Source organism: Portunus trituberculatus, chromosome 27 (genome assembly GCF_017591435.1).
Source record: "Portunus trituberculatus isolate SZX2019 chromosome 27, ASM1759143v1, whole genome shotgun sequence".
Taxonomy (NCBI): Eukaryota; Metazoa; Arthropoda; class Malacostraca; order Decapoda; family Portunidae; genus Portunus; species Portunus trituberculatus.
In genome coordinates this window covers 5,856,870-5,873,847 of record NC_059281.1, presented here as the reverse complement: position 1 = coordinate 5,873,847, position 16,978 = coordinate 5,856,870, and the positions used below count along the sequence as shown (strand labels likewise).

At 41.8% G+C, this 16,978-nt stretch overlaps 3 protein-coding genes across 3 annotated transcripts in view; 1 reads left to right on the top strand and 2 right to left on the bottom strand.

Annotated features, from left to right (window-relative positions):
* Nucleotides 1-1,538: 1,538 nt before the first annotated feature.
* On the bottom strand, nucleotides 1,539-2,505 carry LOC123509739 (glycine-rich cell wall structural protein-like). Its single transcript, XM_045264258.1, has 2 exons — nucleotides 2,459-2,505; nucleotides 1,539-1,918 (listed from the first exon to the last, which is right to left on the bottom strand). Exons 1-2 carry the CDS (start codon nucleotides 2,492-2,494, stop codon nucleotides 1,622-1,624), a joined length of 333 nt encoding a protein of 110 aa, XP_045120193.1. The 5' UTR covers nucleotides 2,495-2,505; the 3' UTR covers nucleotides 1,539-1,621.
* Nucleotides 2,506-4,893: 2,388 nt separating this feature from the next.
* Nucleotides 4,894-10,204, bottom strand: LOC123509450 (ctenidin-3-like). Its single transcript, XM_045263739.1, has 3 exons — nucleotides 10,008-10,204; nucleotides 5,820-5,931; nucleotides 4,894-5,354 (listed from the first exon to the last, which is right to left on the bottom strand). The coding sequence occupies exons 1-3, from the start codon at nucleotides 10,202-10,204 to the stop codon at nucleotides 4,989-4,991; spliced, it is 675 nt and encodes a 224-aa protein (XP_045119674.1). The 3' UTR covers nucleotides 4,894-4,988.
* A 330-nt stretch (nucleotides 10,205-10,534) lies between these two features.
* The window catches only part of LOC123509449 (glycine-rich cell wall structural protein-like), a 12,325-nt gene continuing 5,881 nt past the window's right edge, over nucleotides 10,535-16,978 (top strand). Inside the window, exons 1-3 of the mRNA XM_045263738.1 lie at nucleotides 10,535-10,941; nucleotides 14,995-15,061; nucleotides 15,654-15,689. Coding sequence (XP_045119673.1) covers nucleotides 10,535-10,941; nucleotides 14,995-15,061; nucleotides 15,654-15,689 — 510 coding nt within the window. The remainder of the gene's footprint in view (nucleotides 10,942-14,994; nucleotides 15,062-15,653; nucleotides 15,690-16,978) is intronic.

Here is a 16,978-nt window from a genome sequence, read left to right as displayed (position 1 = left end):
TCCTCTTTTCTTATGTTTTCATGTTCTTATCACCACTAAGACTACCACCACCACCACCACCAACAACAACAACAACAACAACAAAAAAAAAAAAAAAAAAAAAATCAGCAACAACAACAGACACTACAACAACATCACCACAGGTGTAAAATGCTTCACTCTACCATTGCGAATCTCTCTCTCTCTCTCTCTCTCTCTCTCTCTCTCTCTCTCTCTCTCTCTATATATATATATATATATATATATATATATATATATATATATATATATATATATATATATATATATATATATTTTGAAGTGAATATTTGGTCCTATTCTTTTAGAGATATGAAATGACAATACCTCTTTGACATAATCGCAAGAGAGAAATTTAAAGAAAGAATGAATGAATGAATGAATGAAAGCGGTTGTGATAAGATGAAGACTTTTGTTTCATATTAAAAGAAACGAAAACAAGAGAACAATTCCTCGGTAAGCTTGGGACACAGGAAAAGAAATAATTACTTTTTTCACATTTCCCACTTTTCTTCTGTATTAAAAATGAATAAAAAGTTGACGGGAAAAATAATTCAACATTTGTTCCCTTATAATTCATTTCTATCCTAGATAAATATCACTCTGGCTCTCTGTCCACCACCTCCCTTCCATCATCACTAGTTACTCGTTCGATTGCCACTAATCTCCACCTGCTACATGACTCTATAGACACCGTACCGGAGCTACAAGTGTCATCCATTACTAGTTTATATTGCCACTACACTTTGCTACATCTGGAAACTAACCAAGAGTAAAAAGATAGGAACAAATTACCCACGGACCTTGCCAATCTCAAAAAAAAATAATAAAAAATTAGAAGGAAAGGTTAGTGGTGTAAGAGTGTTAGCCAAGAGTGAAGAGCGAACACATTAGAGGTGTACAAGACACGTACATGTGTCAGTTTGTTGTCTAGGTAAGAGAGGTGAGTTTGAACCACAATTGGAAAGGATGATGCTGGATGGATAAACACAGCAGAGGGAAGAGAGGAAGACCAAAGTCATTCATGGATGCTGTAAAAGAAGACGTGAAAGTGATGGTGTTACTGAGGAAGGCAGATGATAAGGTTCATCCGCTGTATCGACCCATAATGGAAGGAAGGAGTAGATAATACGAAGAGATGATAAGGCGGAATCAACATGGACATAAAAGTACTAAGAAAGCTGAAGTAAACCAGTGTTAGTACCACCAATCATATCTATCCTTAAATCTGCTTAATCATCTGTTAACGCTCTCTATTGACTGTAGCAACAGTCTACTCATTGTGTGTATTGCACACACCTCCTGCCTTGAGTAAAAGTCGGTTCCTTCCTCTAATTCTAGCAGGCTTGGTAATGGTTACATTTTGTCTGAGTCTTCACACCTACTACATCTTCACACCACGAGTTGCAAAGAAAGAGATGGTGGAAGACACTCCACATAGAACAAATTAGAGCTGCCCTGTATGAACAATGTGTTGAGGGAGGGAAGAAGGGAAATAGAAGCACTAGATGTTGTTTCTCGTTTATTCGGTGAGTGTCTCTGTACAACATACTGGCGCTGTTCTTGTTGCTCCTCAGTCGAGGTTCTCTTTTCGTCCCTCCGCTTACTTCCCGTATCCATATCCACCGCCATGACCGCCATATCCACCTCCATAGCCGCCACCATAGCCGCCGCCATAGCCGCCGCCATAGCCGCCGCCATAGCCGCCGCCGTAGCCGCCGCCATAGCCTCCACCATAGCCGCCGCCGTAGCCACCACCGCGGCCTCCGCCACGGCCACCACCGTATCCGTAGCCGCCCCTATGACCGCCTCCATAGCCGCCATAGCCGCCATAGCCACCATAGCCGGCCAGCGCTACGGCCGCCGCGGATGCCACCACCAGGAGTGTGAGAAGGAACTTCTGCAGAAGGAAAACGGCACACGTGGAGGCCAAACAGGAAGGGCTAGGACCTGGAACGCCACGGGCACGAGGCTCTGGCACTGTAGTACTGCATGTATAGTGTTACGACTCATATATAGGATAGGTCGTCCTGGGAGCATTACAATAATACACAACAAAGACGTTGTTTGCAGGACGCCATTACATCTTAACCTAAAACACATTAATGTATGACAATAGAATGAGTAAAATCAAAAGCAGAAACAAGTTAACTGTGTGGCTTGCATTCCTCAGTGTCTGGAGTCAGAGTATCTGTGTGTGTACTGTAGTCTGTGTCTGCAGACAAGTAAATGGTGATAGTTAAGACAGTGAGCACATCGTGTGAACTCTGGAGAGGCTCAATGTGTCGGGTATCTGAGGCAAACTTGATAAAACTGTCACTAAAGACTTAATCCAATATTCAGGTCAAAGCAAAGGCTGAGGTGACAGTGGAGCCAGCACCAGTGCACATGTCACTGCTGGCCAAGTGTGAAGAACTGAGCAGGGGGCGGCGCGCCTCACCATGTTGTGATGGGGTGTCTGCAGGAGCGAGTGCATGCTGCTGTCTTGGTGTGGCGGGCTTATATACCGCCGCCCAGCCCGCCCGCCCTCACGCCTCCCGCGGACCGACGAAGTCTCACACCCACAAAAACATTTAAAATTAGCGTTGTCTAATTCGTCAGTAAAGTAAGCACGTGACGTAACGAGGCATTGTGTGTCGCTTGAGTCCCTTGCTTTGTTTCCCTTCAACTACACCTGCACCACCACCACCACCACTACCACCACCACCACCACCACCACCACCATCACCACCATCATCATCACCATCACCACCATCACCACCACCACCATCACCATTACCTCCACAACCACCACCACCACCGCCACCACCATCACCACCATCACCACAACCACCATCATCACCATCACCACCAACACCATCATCTCAATCTCTACTAACACCACTACCACCACTACCGCCGCCACCATCTCCACAACCCCTACCACCACCACCACCACCACCACCACTATCACCACCTACATAACCACCACCATCATCACCATCATCACCACTTTCACCACCACCACAACCACCACTATCACTACCTACATCACCACCACAATCATCATCATCACCACCACCGGCACCACCACCATCACCTACATCACCACCATCATCACCATCATCCCCAACACCATCATCACCATCACAAGTGGTATAAGGGTTTTAACAAAGGGGACATGAATGTAGTTCTTAGGATCAGAAGCGGGGACAGAACCAGAAAAAATGGGTTTAAACTTGAAAAACTTATTTTCAGGAAAGAAATGGGAAGAAACTGGCTTTGAAACAGAGTGGTTGATGAGTGGAACGGTCTCGGTGGTCATGTAGTCAGAGCAGTGTCAATAGGGAGTTTCAAAAGAAGGTTAGATAAGTTCATGGATGGGGATGATAGATGGAATTAGGTAGCTTAAACACACAGGGACTGCCTCGTACAGGCCTGGTGGCCTCTTGCAGCTTTCCTCTTTTCTTATGTTTTCATGTTCTTATCACCACTAAGACTACCACCACCACCACCACCACCAACAACAACAACAACAACAACAACAACAACAAAAAATCAGCAACAACAACAGACACTACAACAACATCACCACAGGTGTAAAATGCTTCACTCTACCATTGCGAATCTCTCTCTCTCTCTCTCTCTCTCTCTCTCTCTCTCTCTCTCTCTCTCTCTCTCTCTCTCTCTCTCTCTCTCTGTCTAGGTGAAAGTTGGTCTGATTCTTTGAAGATTACAGATGACAATAATTCTTTGACGTAATCGGAAGACAGATAATTAAAGAAAGAAAGAAAGAATGCGAGCGTTTAAGATGACATCAATATTTTTGTTTGATATTGAAAAAAGCGAAAACGAGAGAACAATTCCTAGATTAGATTGGGAGACATGAAGAGAAACAATGAATAACTTATTTTTTCACATCTTATTTTTTTTTTTTCGGAATTAAAAACGAGTAGAAATATGAATGCAAAAAAAGTACTTCCACATTAGTTCCCTTATCATTTATTTCTATCCTCTACAGATATCACTCTGTCTCTCTGCCTCCCACCATCTTTAGTTACTCATTCGATTGCCACTAATCTCCTGCTACTTGACACTATACTGTAGATACCGCACCGGAGCTACAAGTGTCATCCATTGCCACTGCACTTCGCTACATCTGGAAACTAACCAAAAGTACAAAAAAGGAATAGATTATCCACTGACCTTGCAACTCTCAAAAGAAAATTAAAAAGTAGGAAAAAGTTAGACATTTGTTTTAGCCAAGAATGAAGGGCGAACACATCAGAGGTACAAAACACGTGCATGGGTCAGTTTGGTGCTAAGGCAAGAGAGGTGAGGTTGACACAAGGTAAGAGAAGCGAGGTTGAGACACATGTGAGAAGGACAATGCAGGATGGATAAACACGGCAGAGAGAAAGAGGAAGACCAAAGACATTTATGGATGCTGTGAAAGAAGACATGGAAGTGGTGGTTTGACTGAGGAAGGAGCAGAATAAGGTTGATCCGCTGTAACGACCCATAATGAAAGTAGAAAACATGAAGAGAGATAAAGAGGCGGAATTAACATTGACATGGAAACACTTAGGCAACTGAAGTAAACTAGTGTTAGTACCATCAATCGTATCTATCCATGAGTTTGCTTAATCTTATGTTAACGTTCTCTATTGACTGTAGCAATTATAGTAATCATTGTTTTTATTGTTTCATTTCTTCCTCTGATTCTATCAAGCTTGCTCATGGATTCATTTTGTCTGAGTCTTCACACCTGCTACATCTTCACACCATGAGTTGCAAAGAAAGAGACGGTGGAAGACGCTCCACACAGGACAAACAAGAGCTGCCCTGTATGAACAATGTGTTGAGGGAGGGAAGAAGGGAAATAGAAGCACTAGATGTTGTTTCTCGTTTATTCGGTGAGTGTCTCTGTACAACACACTGGCTCGGTTCTCGTTGCTCCTCAGTCGAGGTTCTCTCCTCGTCCTCTCCGCTTACTTCCCGTATCCATATCCACCGCCATAGCCGCCACCATAGCCTCCACCATAGCCGCCGCCGTAGCCGCCGCCATAGCCTCCACCATAACCACCGCCATAACCACCGCCATGGCCGCCACCATATCCGTAGCCACCGTAGCCGCGGTACAGGTTGTAGACATTGTTGGAGACGCCGCCCACGCCGTAGCCACCATGCCCGTAGCCACCGCCGCGGCCTCCGCCATATCCATAGCCGCCACCGTAGCCGCCACCGTAGCCACCGCCATGACCTCCTCCATAGCCGCCATAACCGCCATAGCCACCATAGCCGGCCAGCGCCACAGCCGCCGCGGAGGCCACCACCAGGAGGGCGAGCAGGAACTTCTGCAGAGGGAAAAGAGCACACGTGGAGGCCAAACAGGAGGGCCAGGCCCTGCCACGCCCCGTGCACGAGGGTCTGACACTCTAATGCAAAGCAAACTATCTCCCATTCCCAAATTGAGTTGTCAAGCTTTCTTTGGTTTTAAAATCGGTCACCGTGGAAGCAACGATAGCAAATAAAAATTCCATTGGCTTCCCTATAGACTGGAAGATTGATCTCTCGTGAGGCAATAATGCAACACCCGTGAAGCGGAGGTGAGAGCAATAGTGGCACCATAGCTAAGTGGAGGTTGCGTGCCACGTGACCTGTTGCTGTGATGTCGTCTGGTTACTGGTGTGTGGTGGTGTGGTGGTGGTGGTGTACCTGAGATAACTGTACAGCACAATCACTACAATCTAACACAAGTCAGAGGTGCGACACTGATCACTGCATGCCCGGTGTGAGCAGTGCGGGGGGCGGCAGCTCACCATGATTGATGAGGCTCTGGCAGATCGACAGGAGCGAGTGTGGCTGCCAGCAAACACTCCACCTTTTATATATCCACCACGCCTCAGACCCACCCATGGCATCCGCCACGCCCTCCCAAGAAAAAAGAAACCAATATAAAAACTAAAACAAAAACCACTTTTCCATATTCATTCGTCACAGAAACAACAGAACGTGCGTAAAAGAAAAAGCCAATAAAAGAAACCAAACAATGATCACAAATACAGCTTGCGACCTGCACGTAGCGAAGGGCGTGGTGGTGGTGCATGGTGTGACAGTGGTGGTGACAGTGGTGGTGACATGAGTGAGTGATATCCAACACCACTCATCACTCACAGGTAAACTTAACTCAATCTCTCGCCCAGGTGCGCTACTCAGGTGAGGGACAATGAACTAATGAGTTACGCTGCACCTGGTCTCATCTTTACCTGAGCGTGAAAAGGTGTGGTCTAGGGATGGAGAGAGAGAGAGAGAGAGAGAGAGAGAGAGAGAGAGAGAGAGAGAGAGAGAGAGAGAGAGAGAGAGAGAGAGAGAGAGAGAGAGAGAGAGAGAGAGAGAGAGAGAGAGAGAGAGAGAGAGAGAGAGTGTGTGTGTGTGTGTGTGTGTGTGATGTTAGGATATGAGAGATTAGGTTAGGTAAAAGCATATAGGATTAATTTTGATTTAGGATAGATAGGTTAAGTCAGATTAGGTTACGTTAAACAGAATCGAAATGTTATATAAAGTTAAACTGAAGGATGAAGGAAAGAGAGAAGAGGACAAGAGAGTGTACTATATAAAAGAAAACTAAAAACAAATTATATAAATAAAAAAAGACAATTGCAAGAAGAGTGAGTGAGACGAAGCAGTGAGAGACAGAGGAATAGACACTAAGTAGCAATAAATAACAGTAAAACACAAAAAAAAAAAAATAAAAGAACGAAGTAAACCAAACGTAACGAAGGAAGAGGAAAGGGAAATTATTGTACTGAAGGACACAAGATAATGCCATCCTGATATATTGTGGCATCCGGTCATGATTACGTGTTTATTAACCTAGGTGACTACTGACTGACTGACTGACTGACTGACCGAATAAGTAGCTAGCTAACTGACTGGGTGATTGACTGGTTGATTGACTGCTGAGTGATTGATTGATTGATTGACTGCACTAGTGTTATATTATTTGCTAACTAAGATACTGATTGACCAACCAACTAACTGACTGTCTGAAGTGTTAGCAAATAAATTAATTAATCTTTCCCTCCCTTTTTATTTTCCTGAAAGGGGTTGAAAGAGAAACTAAAACTAAAATTACCTTTAATTCCCATTTCGCGCTAGAAAATGAAAATGTAGGACGAATAATGAACACGTTTATCAATAAGGCGAAAATAATTTATCTCCCAGGGACAGATAATGAAGGACTCGAAATGACGAAGAATAAGATTAGACACTCAATAATGAAACCAAAGAGAGAATTACAAATAATGAGAAAATGAATATGAAAACATTATAACGAAAGAAGGAAGGAGTAAGAGTGAAGAATGATAAGATAATGAAATAATAATAAACAAACAAACAATTCGAATAATCGGTTCCTATCATTAGCAGTTTTTATCTTTATTAACTGATTGCTAAAAATTACTTACAAAAAAATGAAGGTCAAAAAAACAAAAACAAAATATATGAAAAACACATACTTTACTATCATTGCCAAATTCCAACTATTTAAGAATAAAGAAACATTTACTATTTATTTATTTTATTTATGTGGTAGCTATATAATGTATGAATCATTTTTTCATATTTCACTATTCTATTTTTTTTTTTTTTTTTTTGTGATAACTACGTATACATGAATAAAAAGTAAACATTCTTATTTTCTATTATGATTTATTTCATGTGTGTATTCATTGACTTACTCATTTCCTTATCTATTCACTCAACTATCTGACTTGTAACTTATCTATTAACCCTTTCACTTAACCCTTTCACTATACAAAAATATAAAATAAACATTCTTATTTTCTATTACAATCTCTTTCATGTATTTATTTTCATTAATTCATTTAGCAGTTTCTTTGTAAATTTATTCACTTAATTACCTCATCTATTAATGATTTCAATATCACAGCCATTTTTCCTGTTAATAGCGATGGAACTGTAAAACAAATGATAACATGGAGAGACACAAAAGGAGAAAAAGACATCATGATTTTCTTTCCTACGCTATAGAACCATTTAACCCCTTCAGTATCATGACGTGTTTCTATACCCATTCTGGTTACTATTTGGTGATTTTAAACAGCTTCAGAAACTCATGTCGGGATTAAAAAGTGTTCGAAGACTGTGGCCATTAATCGTCTTACCTCCAGAGACCCTTTCTAATGTAAATAAAGTTGTCCAATCGTACACAAATCTCAATGTGAAAATGTGTTAAGAGACTGTAGCACAAAAACAATATCATTAAAAAAGCTACAAGTGGTTATGGAGAAAAAAATCCAGCAAAGAATTAATTAAACTATACAAATAACACTCATTCGTTATTTTCTTGTTTTATTTATTCATTTGTTAGTTTTCAGTATTTACTCGGTTTGTCTGCTTGTCTGTCAGTCCAATGCCGCCCCTCTCAAGGACGCGTTTCATATAATTGTACAACTAAACAAGGCCAATTTTGTTAAGTTAGGTTAAGTACGAGTGTAGCAGAACCGGAAACTCTAATGTAATAGTAGTAGTAGTAGTAGTAGTAGTAGTAGTAGTAGTAGTAGTAGTAGTAGTAGTACTATTATAATTATCATTATTATTATTAGTAGTAGTAGTAATAGTTGTAGTAGTAGTAGCAGTAGCAGTAGTAGTAGTAGTAGTAGCAGTAGCAGTAGCAGCAGTAGCAGCAGCAGCAGCAGCAGCAGCAGCAGCAGCAGCAGCAGCAGCAGCAGCAGAAGCAGCAGTAGTAGCAGCAGCAGCAGCAGCAGCAGCAGCAGCAGAAGTAGTAGTAGTAGTAGTAGTAGTAGTAGTAGTAGTAGTAGTAGTAGTAGTCAGTCGTCGTCGTCGTCGTCGTCGTCGTCGTCGTCGTCGTCGTCGTCGTCGTCGTCGTCGTCGTCGTCGTCGTCGTAGTCGTCGTAGTAGTAGTAGTAGTAGTAGTAGTAGTAGTAGTAGTAGTAGAGTAGTAGAGAGAGAGAGAGAGAGAGAGTAAGAGAGAGAGAGAGAGAGAGAGAGAGAGAGAGAGAGAGAGAGAGAGAGAGAGAGAGAGAGAGAGAGAGAGAGAGAGAGAGAGAGAGAGAGAGAGAGAGAGAGAGAGAGAGAGAATCAAAGAACAATATAAGATAAAAGTAAAGGCATTAATATTCATCTTCGTCATTTCTGCATACTTGTTTTCCACACACCACCACACCCTCACAAAGCCGAGTTAACAAGACCAAACACACACACACACTACAGATACTCAACAAACTAATACGAGGAGCAGAAATAAAAGTAAAAGTAAGCCACTGGTAGGTTATATTCACATACTTACAAGTGAAGAGGAACGACGAAGGTAAAACGTAACAATTATAAGAACAAACACACACAGCTGGACAAGAATAGTACTGTGGTGCGGGGCGTGGAGGTAACTGGCCTAGGATACTAACGAAAGGCTGGAGCTTAATACCTACCGACTGCACAGGAATCATCAACCCCTTCAGTACTGGAGCACATTTTTTACCATGAGTTTTGGGTATGATTTGACAATCTGATTTAGATTAGGAAGGGTCTATGAAAGTCAGAAGATCAATGGCCAAAGTCTTCAGTATTTTATTCCCCACATGAGTTTTTGAAGCTGTATAAAATCGCCAAATAGTAACCTGAATGAATATGAAAAAAGCGTCATGGTACTGAAGAGGTTAAGGCAGACATATCAGCTCGTGGCCAATCCTTAAGTGTGTTGAAGAGTACGCACCACCAATCTCACCAAGTAACTGCAATGGGTCAGGATCAATTTCGCGCTCTCACGACCACGAATTGATCCCTGTGCACGAAACTACCCAGGCCAGGTGAGACACTGACCATCCTCAAGTAAATAAAGCTTAAGTCAGACCACCCTTCACTGACGCCCGAGGGAAGGTGAGGTTGCAATACACCACTACGCCGCTAAACTGCTCTTTCCTTTCCAGTTTATCACAGTCAAGGTAATGGCCGGACGTCTGCTGTACCTGTGTGGTCTTTGTGTTTGCCTCCATTGATGTTTGAGTCTGTAGTAAATCAGGCTACGGGACACAGGGCCACTGGGACATCCAGGTTGTAGTTTGCCGTTCTCAGGTGTTGTCAGGTGGTCATTTACTAACTCGAACTGAAGGGAGGATACATGCCTTCCTTCAACTACTACTCCTACGTACTCCTCCTCATTCATCATCTCATTTTTTTTACCTTTCCCTTCCTTCATCCTATCATCCATTCCTTTATGAAGTTTGTTATATTTCATCACCTTATTTCCTCATCTTTATCACCCACTTCCTTATCCACTCATTCTTTCTGTAGGTATAATTCTGGCTGACCTCATTCATTTTTCCTATATCCACTATTCCTCATACTCCCTAAAGCCTCTCCCTCACTCCTTCTCCCTCCACTGTACTCATCCCTCGCACAACAAGTAAACAAACACAAGAAATATAAAGATTGTATTAATTTATTCCATTCATTACATGTTAAACACAGCAATGGGTGTCTCTCTCACGTAGTGATGGTGTGTAGGCAGTGTAGTGACATGGTGTGGGTGTTGTATGGTGCTTTACTTGCCATACCCATAGCCACCACCACGTCCACCACGGTAACCACCATAACCACCATATCCACCATAACCACCTCCGTAACCGCCGCCATAGCCACCGCCATAGCCGCCACCATATCCACCACTATACAGGTTGAAACTCTGATGACCGACACCTCCTACACCATAGCCGCCATGTCCGCCATAGCCGCCGCCATAACCACCATAGCTGCCGCCATAACCACCATAGCCGCCGTGTCTACCTCCATAGCCGCCATGTCCGCCATAGCCGAGACTAGCCTGAGCCACGGCAGCCATGACAGCCAGGCAGACCACCACAAGCAGGCACCTCTGTTGACGCCAAGCAAAGTAAGGCACAGGTGTGTTTAATTAGTGGCAAGAAAGGTGAGGGAAATGACATAAAAAACAGGTGTGCGTCTTTAATTAGTGTGTGTGAGAGAGAGAGAGAGAGAGAGAGAGAGAGAGAGAGAGAGAGAGAGAGAGAGAGTGAGAGTGTGTGTGTGTGTGTGTGTGTGTGTGTGTGTGTGTGTGTGTGTGTGTGTGTGTGTGTGTGTGTGTGTGTGTGTGTGTGTGTGTGTGTGTGTGTGTGTGTGTGTGTGTGTGTGTGTGTGTGTGTGTGTGTGTGTGTGTGTGTGTGTGTGTGTGTGTGTGTGTGTGTGTGTGTGTGTGTGTGTGTGTGTGTGTTTAATTCGTGACAGGTAAGATGAGAGAGATGACAGGTAAGACAGTGTGCAGGTGTATGTGTTTGTGTGTCTCTGATGAGTGACATATAAGGATGGAGAAAGAGAAAGAAGGCTTGTTTGTTAGCAATGGTAATGAAACAGGTAGAGTAAGAAACTGCAGGTGTTTTGTCCATCCCCTCATATATCAATCACAAATAAGAATATATGTTCACTCAGTTCAAAGTGTATTATTTAATATATCCATTTACATTAGCACTTTTTTGCGATGTATTTTTGCACTCTTGAACCAATTATCTATCTGCCTTTCACTTCTTACTTATTTAACTTCATTTGATTATAGCATCAGCTGTGTTACTTTCACCACACGATCTCAAGTACAAATCAACCTAGCCGACCAAATATCAAACTGAGACTGTCTTACCATTGCTGTGAGTTCGCGAATGAGTGAGTGAATCGAGGAGTAAGCAGAGGGAGCGGCTGGGATGCGAGTGACTACAGCTCATCCTAGCCTGGCTTATATACTAACATGCAGCGCCCGAGGCCATAGACAGTCACAGCCACAGCCACACCCCGTTCATCACACCCCTCACAACCCGACCTTCACTACGAGCTGAGATTTGGTAGAGAGAAGAGGGGGTGCGGGTGAATGTACTAAGTGGTAGCTAATTGACTCATAGCTGATCATATGCCACATACTATTGAAAGGCAATTAGCGAGTAGCAATGAGATAAACAGGATGTGTGTGTGTGTGTGTGTGTGTGTGTGTGTGTGTGTGTGTGTGTGTGTGTGTGTGTGTGTGTGTGTGTGTGTGTGTGTGTGTGTGTGTGTGTGTGTGTGTGTGTGTGTGTGTGTGTGTGTGTGTGTGTGTGTGTGTGTGTGTGTGTGTGTGTGTGTGTGTGTGTGTAGACGTAGAGGGGTTTGTTGTGTTTAAATCTAAATGTATTTACACTACGAGCTGTCCTTTTCTTCTCCTTTTCTTTTTTTTCCTTTTATGGAAATTCACTGCAACAAAAAGTGGACAAATGACATAAAATTGCAGGATACTCGTACATTCACACTCAAATGTCTCTCTCTCTCTCTCTCTCTCTCTCTCTCTCTCTCTCTCTCTCTCTCTCTCTCTCTCTCTTAACATGGAAAACAAAACATTCCCACACTGCTACGTTTAATGAGCAAAAGGTTACAGGTGCAAGGTGAGTGGCGGGAGCAGGTTTGATTCTTTTTTTAGGCAGCCTTCACACTGCCGGGGTGGGAGGAAAAATCGTGTTTATTTCTATACAGGTGAGTGACTGGTAAACTGCTGCGATCACACACCTGTCTGTCTGTATGTATGTCTGTTTGTTTGTCTATTTGTCTAAGTAACAGGAGAAACAACAATGGTAGGAAGAAGAAGAAGAAGAAGAAGAAGAAGAAGAAGAAGAAGAAGAAAAAAAAAAAAAATGAAGAGGAAGAAGAAAAAGAAGACAAAAATTTATTATGTAGAAAATAATGATGATAATGAGAAACAACAACAACAATAACAACAACAACATGAAGCGAACAAAACAATCAAAACAAACAGCCAAACAATTACAGATACCATAAACAACCTACGTTTTTCTATATGAAGCCTCAACACACACACACACACACACACACACACACACACACACACACACACACACACACACATAAATAAATAAGGAAAAAATCAATAATAATAATAAAAATAATAATAATAATAAATATATATGTAAATACAAATAAAGCACATAAATAAATATACAGAATTAAAACACACACACACACACAAGACAGAAGAATTCAAAGCAACAACGTAATGGAACAATCAAGAGAGGAAACCCAAAATGAACCAAACCTTCCCTCCAATCCACAATCGACAATTCCCAATCAGCCCCCGCCACGCCCAGTCCCTTCCTTCCCCGATCACCACCAGCCCTTCACCCCAAACTGCGTACCGTGAACCCATCAATTATCTAACTACCAAACACGTGATCAATTACAAATACACTTTCCAGACTTCACTTATCGCTGTTCATTTGTCATTTATCTCTTCTGATTCAACTTGTTTCCTTTCGCTTCCTTATCGCAATTATTACTGAGTTGAGGTTTTTATTATCTTTTTTTTTTCATCTGAGCGAAAGTAGCAGAAGAAACGAGATGTAAAAAGGAAAGTGATATTGACTGCTTTCATTATTATTATTATTATTATTATTATTATTATTATTATTATTATTATCATTATCATCACTATCATTCTCCTTATATTATTTTCTCAATTAATTAGAAGAATGTGAAGTGTGTGTGTGTGTGTGTGTGTGTGTGTGTGTGTGTGTGTGTGTGTGTGTGTGTGTGTGTGTGTGTGTGTGTGTGTGTGTGTGTGTGTGTGTGTGTGTGTGTGTGTGTGTGTGTGTGTGTGTGTGTGTGTGTGTGTGTGTGTGTGTGTGTGTGTGTACGTGTGTGTGTGTGTGTGTGTGTGTGTGTGTGTGTGTGTGTGTGTGTGTGTGTGTGTGTGTGTGTGTGTGTGTGTGTGTGTGTGTGTGTGTGTGTGTGTGTGTGTGTGTGTGTGTGTGTGTGTGTGTGTGTGTCTGTCTGTCTGTTAATCTAAAAAACACAAAAATGAAAATAAAAAAGATTCTTCCCTATAATTCGATCTTTTTTCTTTTGCTTTTCTCATTTCCTGCACATCATCTAAACATTCACGCTGATCGTTATCATATTTTTCTTACTTCACTTTTTTTTCGTCTTTAGTTTAAAATGTCTTTTCTTTCTTCCATTTAACTTTTATTTGAATCCGAAAATTCTTCACACGAAATGAGAATATTGTTTTTCCAATACTTTCTCAAATGTGTCATATTACCTCTCTCTCTCTCTCTCTCTCTCTCTCTCTCTCTCTCTCTTGGACCACACCCACCAAATTGCGTCAAGGAGGCAGAAACAAGGGAGTGTGGGTGAAGGAAATGGGGGGAGGGGGCGCGTGACTCCCCTCTAGCTCCCTCAAATGTGACACCATAACCCGTCACGGACATTTCCCCCTTCCTCCTTTCCCCTTCCCCTTCCCCTTAACCTTCTTATGCTTCTTCTTCTTCTTCTTCTTCTTCTTCTTCTTTTTCTTTTTTTTTTCTTTTTCTTCTTCTTCTTCTTCTTCTTCTTCTTCTTCTTCTTCTTCTTCTTCTTCTTGTTCCCCTAATGCCTTCCCCTTACCGGCGCTATATGACCTCGTTGTTTTGATATCTAAATATTTACTAGTCAATTATTTCTTTCTGCTTTTCTCCATTTTCTTTCTACTGTCTTTTTCTTTTTGTTTTTATCTTTATTCTTTAATTTCTCTTCTTTTCTTCCATATTTTTTTGTTTCCTTCTTTCTTTCCCGTTCTTTCTCTCTCTCTCTCTCTCTATTCTATTTTACGTATAGATAATTTCTTACTTTCTTCCGTCCTATCTTCCTGTTTTCCCTTTCAATTCCTCTTACTCCCCATTTAGATTCTTCTCTTATCTTCCACTCCCATCATTTCTTATCTCCTTCCTTTTTACCCTCCCTTTCCTTTTACTTTTTCCCTTTGTTTCTTCCTCCTCCTTTGTAAACTATATCACCTTCCCCTCACTTTCCCCTTCTCTCCTCTCTCCTTCTCACCTGTCCTTCAATCTCGTTTCCCCTTGCGCTCTTAAGATATCTCCACTTTCCCGAGCCTTCTTCTCCTTCCCTCTCCTGTTCCCCACGTCCCTCCCCCAGCCTCACCTCCCCCACGCCAGATGTCACGCACGCAGGTGACCCACATTGCCGCGCAGGTGTGACAAAGGTGTGACAGTGTGTGTGTGTGTGTGTGTGTGTGTGTGTGTGTGTGTGTGTGTGTGTGTGTGTGTGTGTGTGTGTGTGTGTGTGTGTGTGTGTGTGTGTGTGTGTGTGTGTGTGTGTGTGTGTGTGTGTGTGTGTGTGTGTGCTGTTATTGTTACTGGTGGTGATAGTGGTAGTAGTAGTAGTAGTAGTAGTAGTAGTAGTAGTAGTAGTAGTAGTAGTAGTAGTAAAAATACTTATTTACTGTCATTGTAATAATTTTCTATACCAACATTCCACTTACACACACACACACACACACACACACACACACACACACACACACACACACACACACACACACACACACACACACATTCTTTTCTCCACCCAAACTGCAATATATTTCAGCACGACATTTTTTTACATTTTCTTTTATTAATCATTTACTTTTACCTGAACTGAACCGAATTTTTTTATGAACAAATATCACACATTTCCTTACGTGCGTGACACCAGGGCTTTCATCGGGGAGGGGGGGGAGGGGATGGTGATTTGGGAGGGGGCAGTGGGTATGTCTATAAAAGTTCAACGTTAGTTTTGCTGCCGTCACACAGCTCAGCGTCACCGTCACCACCACTGCCGGCATAATGGTAAGCAAGGAGAGGTGAGAGAGAGAGAGAGAGAGAGAGAGAGAGAGAGAGAGAGAGAGAGAGAGAGAGAGAGAGAGAGAGAGAGAGAGAGAGAGAGAGAGAGAGAGAGAGAGAGAGAGAGAGAGAGAGAATACATGAGGTAGAGGATAGTTGACATAATGAAAGAGGGAGTGACAAAGAGAGAAGCTGTTGATATATCTTTTTTTTTTTTTGGAAGTAAAAGTAGTTTCTTTCTAGACTACGCCCATATCACTCGTATTGTCAACATGTGAAAGAGTTTGAAAATAGACAGATAGATAGATAGGCAATCAGAAAGACACACAGATAAATAGATAAACAGATAAAAAAAAAAAACACTGGATATGGACGCAATGAAGAAGAACCTAAATGATATACAGATACGTAAAAATGACAACTTTCGAGATAGAAAATAGATTCATTGACACTGTAAGATAAATAGATAGAAAAATATATCAACGCAGTACAGCATAACATCATACGATACCGTGGTGAGACAGGAGAACAGTGCATTTCCACGTGTAAAGGCTCTTGGTTCTCCCGGCTATGTTAACCTGAATAATGAGTTTTTCTTGCTTCGACAGATAAGCACGTGGGTAATAGATAGACTGTGAAAGGACTGGTTAGATTATATGCTGATAGTTCAATTATATTCCTCCAATGATGCTACTATCACTACTATTACTACATCTATTGCATCACACACACACACACACACACCCTCAGCTATGTTCCTGCCTTCATTCCCACAAGACACAGGCAGCTCTGTCAACACTCATTCCTTTCTCACAAGCAACAATGAAGCAATGCCAATAAGTAATTAAAGTAAAAGCACTAAGTAACAAAACTCCACTATTTTTTTTTCCTTTATACTCATCACTTTTTTTGTTCTCTCTCTCTCTCCCTCTCTCCCTCTCTCTCTCTCTCTCCTTTCATTAGTGGCTCAATTTCCTTGTTTTCTTTCATCACTCACCTCTTTGTTTCTTCTTACTTTCCTTCGTTATTCTCTCCAGTTTCACGTTCATCTTCTCATTAGTATTTCTTTTCCTTTTGTCTCTTCTTTCATCAGTGAATCAATTTTCTTATTCTATTTCAACATTTCTTTTCTTCTTACTGTCTACTTTCTCACGTTACTCTTTTCAGTCTTGCGTTTTTCTTTGGTTTGTCTCTCTTTTCCACATTTAATCTATCCATTTTCCTTTCCTCATACGTTTTGTTATAGTCTCGTATCCTTATTTCGTTTTCTGTTTATCGATGTGTGTCAGTTTCGA